General features: G+C 34.9%; 1 protein-coding gene across 1 annotated transcript in view; it reads left to right on the top strand.

Annotated features, from left to right (window-relative positions):
* LOC106883926 (uncharacterized) overlaps positions 1-5208 on the top strand; it is a 10880-nt gene extending 5672 nt beyond the window's left edge. Inside the window, exons 3-6 of the mRNA XM_014935069.2 lie at positions 1471-1550; positions 3135-3190; positions 4878-5035; positions 5195-5208. Of these exons, the coding sequence (XP_014790555.2) occupies positions 1471-1550; positions 3135-3190; positions 4878-5035; positions 5195-5208 (308 nt within the window). The remainder of the gene's footprint in view (positions 1-1470; positions 1551-3134; positions 3191-4877; positions 5036-5194) is intronic.
* The last annotated feature ends 795 nt before the right edge of the window (positions 5209-6003 follow it).

Below are 6003 nucleotides of genomic sequence, written 5' to 3'. Positions count from 1 at the left end.
AGCGAGTTCAGGCACCTCACCTCAAAGAAATCTATTCCATGTGCGTCACAAATAGTCCCGTATGAAAAGAAGTCCCGTGTGGAAGGGATTACGGTTTAGCCATCTAACTTAGAGATATCAAATATAAAATATACAAGAATAAGGGCAGAGAATCGTCAATTAATAATAGAATTAATAATTAACAATTTTGCCAAGTAGTTCAGTATGAAAAAAACCTTTATCGGTAAAACTATTTATCATTATAAATATACAGGGATATATTCTTGTATATATATATATATATAGATGTGTATGTACGTATTTATGTGTATATGCATTGATCTATCGTTCGATTTAGGTCCGTTATTCACGCATGAGCCTATATTAATGAAACGTTTCGACATTGACGTATTTTTCTGAACCAGAACGAAATTCAAGAAGGCTAGTATGAAAATGTATCTAATTATGAAGAAACTGGCGACAACACAGCATGAAAAATACAGTAACTCTATACTGCTTTAAAAAATCTTCTGACACATTTTACGGACACAATTGACATTTTATGTAGGAACACAATTATTCATTACCAAACCCAGAAAATTTGTTCTCAAGATTAAATGGAGGAAAAATTTTCTCGAATTAGCCCTCTTGGGGAACTGCCTACACGTACAGGTAGAGAATGATTGTGCAAATCTTTTAAGAATCAACACATCCGTGGATTGTATCAATTTCAAGCGGCTCCCTTTTGGAGTAAAAGTGATACCTGCCATATTCCAATAAGTGATGGATGCAATGTTACATGATTGCAACTTCTTTATTGCTTATCTCGGTGATATTTTGATAAAGAGCTAATCAGTGGAGCAGCACTTCGATCATATCAAGAAAGCATTTGGTAAAATAAATGAAAACGGGTTTAGACTAATAGAAGAAAAATGTGAATTTTTGGTGACAAAAATCAAATATCTGGGTCAAGTAGTTGACGAAATGGGACGAAGGCCAGACCCATCAAGAGCGACGGCAATACGGAATATGCCGCCCGCAATGAACGTCAAATTGTTAGAAGCATTCTTAGGATTGGTCAACTACTATCAAATATATATCTCGAAAATATACAGCACATATAGGATTACGTATCACATAGGGGCAGGAATCGAAACATATATGTAGGTTTTTGGTATCTGCCATTTCTTTTAGAGCTTTACAACTTATAATTTATTTGTATTGTTTTTATACAAAAAATTTCAATATCTGTATATCATACAAATAAATTATTTATACATCCATAATTTTCCATTTCATAGAGGAAGAGATGGATGTTTCTTTATGCATGTATTTTTAAGTCTGTGTCTGTATATGTATAAATGTGAATGCATGTGCGTACGTGTGTGTGTGTCTTAAGTGTTTTTTGTCTATGTATGTGGGTTTCTGAGCATCTGTGACGTGTGTCTCTTTTACAAACTCTATGATTATCTGTTTTATATCCTTCCATAGGCTGGACCAATTCCTTTGAATTCTATATGATTTTCGAAAAGCTCAACAAATCTAAAATCTCTGAAAACACGTCAATATCTGTGAGTAGATGTCTGCCTTCTCTTTGTCACTTTCTCTTTCTCCCCCCCCCATCTCTCTCTCTCTCTCTCTCTCTTCACACACACACACGCGCACACGTACACATATTTTATAGAACAAATGCCAAAATCGACTACATAAGAAACTTATTACCTTTAATAAATAGTATTATTGATTTCGTTCAAAGACGACAGCAATCTTTGAAGGTTCGCCAGATCAGCTTTCCAAAATAATATTTCCTTTCCACGAGGAAGACAAACATAGAAAAATATTCTACAAAATCTATGCACTTTTAAGATAACTCTATGTTCTACGGACCAGGAATTTTATGAGGGTCCCTGGTCTTTCAACTACTTTAATCTGTAGATTCATCTTAACCTTTACCTTTTACTTGTTTCAGTCATTAGACTGCAGCCATGCTGGGGCATGGCCTTAAAGAATTTTCTCGTCGAGTGAATTTTAATTCCTTGTAAATCCTGGTAAATATTCCGTCGATCTGTTGCTGAACTGCTAACTTACAGGGGCGTAAACACACCAGCAGTAGTGGGAGACAAACACAGACACAAACACAAACACACACATACGAAAGACAGTCTTCTTTCCAGTTATCTACCACATGCCCTCACAAGGCTTTCGTCAATCTAGGGCTATACTAGAGGACACTTGCCCAAGATGTTACGCAGTGGAACTGAACTCAAAGCTATGTGATTGGAAAGCAAGTTTCATACCACTCAGCCACATCTTACCAAAAGTCCTCCCAAAGCGATATGCTAGTTTGCCTTCTGGGGCTACATCGTCTCACACACATACACACAGGCATAAACGCACGGGCAGATACGGATACATCACACAGAAGGGCAAAATGAGACAAGAGGAGACACATAGAAAAAGGAGTCACTGAAGAGGTAACAGAATGTCTGACAAAAGAAGTTTCACAAACGTATAAACTAGAAATAATACGAAGAAAAACTCAAGAGAATATTAAATAAATAGTACATGTGTTACTTTCCCCATGTATATCATTGTCACATCAAAGAAAAACCCTTTACAGGGCTTCTTACATGCTAAAAAGGGAAGTTAAACCCTCACAACGAAACAATATAGTGCCATTAACAACGTGCTTTAAGAATTATTTTCTTGCCCATTTTAGCATGTCAAAAGTCTTTCCTCCGCGTATAATCTGTATACATTCTTGTATATAAAAATGTGTTATGTCTTCTGACTTTTATTAAGCATGCGAACCATTGGTAATCGATCATTTTAATTTTTACCCTCATAATTTATACGGTAAAATTTTCCAATTCTGAGGGCATATAGTACACAGTTTAAATTTATTTGCTGCTGGACTATCTGACTACACAAGCACACTAAATTTGAATCTATAATGTATGAAGATGGAGCAGTCTTGCGCGCGTGTTTTCGATCGATCCCACAGACGAACTACGGATGCCAAATTAATTTATTTGGTCATTAATAGCGAAACTCGAGTATGGGATTAACTATTTTTTTATTTTGTTCACTCTAGTGACATTAACAGCGTGCCTTAAGGACTATTTTATATATATATATGAAACCGACTTTTGCAGATTGAGTACGAGTTATCAAACTTGACGGGAACAACATTCAGCGTTGAATATTGCGGGTAAGCAAAAACTTTTAACACTTTTATTCAAATTTATTTATTTTTGCTCCAAACAATCCAGTGTTGTTTTCTTGTATGTATTAAATATTACAATACCTAACAATGCTGAATTTGAACCACAACATACAAGATTTATACTGTCAAACTATGTACCATAAAAATTTTCTCCATTTTCTGCTTGATTTCAGTTTGATTCCTGATAAACTCTTGTTTATTTTGTTATTGCCTGTATCCTATGAGTATAGTATGCTTGCATATCTACGCACAAAGTTAACATAGGTTTTTTACACCGGTAGTAGCAACGGATATTCTTATCCCTTAGACGGTTATTCATATATATTCGTATATATATTCATATATATATATATATATATATATAAATAAATTTAAAATGGAAAATGCACACACTTTACAAAGTTCTAATATATCTTTTGATATATCTTTTGATATATTCTATATTGTGTTTGTCGACCGGTTTCGCCTTCGCTAATCATGACATTAAAATTTATTTAAAAACGTATTTTCTTAAGAAAGTAGTGGGAAGAAATATGTACAGTGACAGGTATGTAATTATGAATTAATATATGTATAGAGATCAAAGTTCGTTATGCGTGCATATTTAGAAGCGTTCTATATTTTTCGATGAATCAATTTTCTTTATTTAAACGTTCTTGTACTGGTAGAAGGGGAGAACTGAGAAATTTGGTTTGATGTTACCTACACGTCTCTCTATGTGTTCACTTAAAACATATATATCTCTGTATGTTCACTTAAAGGAATCTGTTTGTATTGCGGGAACCGGATCTGCACTTTATGTAGAGTGTTTTTCCGTCTTAATGTCATGCTCGTCTGTCCACACGGGTAGAAATATAGGCGTCGTAAATTCAGGCCGACACGATTGACTGAACATGTCCAAACAGTGAATGCTCTGAATGTTTTGTCAAGTGTTTGTAAAGAATGAACACATGATTAAGTTTATAACTTTTTGTATGTTTCCCGCTACATTCCTGCGTTACATCGTTTGACAGTATATTTTGCGCCTAATAAGAAGGACGACACGATTGAGTGGACATGTTTAGTTATCAAGGCACTCCAAATTTAATATGTCTGGTGGGCAAGTGGTCAAGAATCGTTTGTTTGTAGCCCTCACTATACACCTGTTGTTTACACACCCGTTTTCGTCTTTTGTTTTTTGTTTGTAAATTCTCACTATATATAAGAAGGTCTTAGCTCGCAACGTAAAACCAGCTTTCTTTCCTTCCCTGAGCGTCTGCTGTACTTTGCATGCACCACACCCTCACGTTGTTTTTTTCTTGTGTTTCTTCTTCGTTTCTTTTTATTTACTATATATATATATATATATATATATATACTTATAAAAAGGAAGTTTGAAAACGCCAATATATAAAAAATGAATTTTAATTTATAATTTTGTCAGAGATATTTTTAACATGTTTCGGTTCTTGAAAAAACGAACCTTATCAAAAATACATATTTAAAAAAAAAAAAATTAAATTAAATGAAAAGTTCATAATTGTTCCTTACTGGTGTCAGCAGTCCTTGTGGGAGCATTTTTTGTTGGTTGTAGTTGTAGTAGTAGTGACCGTGTTTGGTAATGGTAAATGGCAGTGACCTCTGTCCGTGTCCGTAGCAGTAGTTAATTGGTTATGTATTTTTTTTATTTCAGTTCAGAGGATGGTAAAAATATATTTACTATATACTGTAACGTGGTCAGAGATATTACTAAGGAAAAGCTGTTGCTCGACATATACCAAGTTTTAAACACATCACAGACATTGTATGACTTGAAAATTCAGCAACAAAATGTAGAATTAATTGATGGAAGTAGGTATTAATTTTCTTATTTTTATCACGACTACCATCATAATTTTGCTAACACAATCACTATTACTACTACTTGTTCGTGTTGTTGTCAGAGGTAGTGGTAGCTCTGTTGTGTTCTGTGTTGTTGTTGTCCTAATTGTTACCATCTTCCTTCTTCAGGTTTCCCTCGATGAAGTGTTGCAGCAACCAAAGCTGCTACTGTTGTTCTTTCTGTAATTATTATTGTTGATCTCGCGTTTTTTTACTGAATCCGCTCTGCAATCTGTTGCAACTCTACCCTGTACTCTTCTCTCTCCCCTTACGTTTTCTCTCTTCTTGTCTCTAAGTCTCTTCCCCCCCCCTTCTCCTCCTTACGGTTCTTGTTTTATGGAACTGTAACTGATCTCTGGTTCTCGAAATATTTGCGACAATCTGTCATACCTAGTAGCCAAGAGGACTTGAAAGATATAGAGTTTATTTCCAGCAAAATGTGGCACCCCCACAGATTCCTGTTAGCATAAGACTATATCTCTCTTGAGATATTACTGATAATAATTTATCAACCATAGTCCTCAAATCAGCCAGCAAGTTCAAACTATTTATTTACAACAGCGACTACTACTACTACTACTACTACTACTACTACTACTACTATGGACAAGAAACAATAAATCATATTATCTCTGGCTGCCCAGTCCTGGCTAAGAAGGAATATATTCATAGACACGACAGAGCTGGGACTTATATACACTGGAAGCTATACCAACACTATGGAATAACAACAGAAAAAAGATGGTATAGGCACACGCCAGAAAAGGTCACAGAAAACGAGAAAGCAGCCATACTCTGGGATATGTCAATACACACAGATAGAGAAATTAAGGCCAATAGACCAGATATAGTTGTCAAAGATCATGAAGAAAAAAAAATGCTTTCTAATTGATGTATCAATACCAGCAGATGACAACGTTTCCCTAAAAGAAATGGAG

Source organism: Octopus bimaculoides, chromosome 30 (genome assembly GCF_001194135.2).
Source record: "Octopus bimaculoides isolate UCB-OBI-ISO-001 chromosome 30, ASM119413v2, whole genome shotgun sequence".
NCBI lineage: Eukaryota > Metazoa > Mollusca > Cephalopoda > Octopoda > Octopodidae > Octopus > Octopus bimaculoides.
The sequence above is the reverse complement of the archived record's forward strand: the minus strand, read 5'-3'. Positions and strand labels throughout refer to the sequence as shown.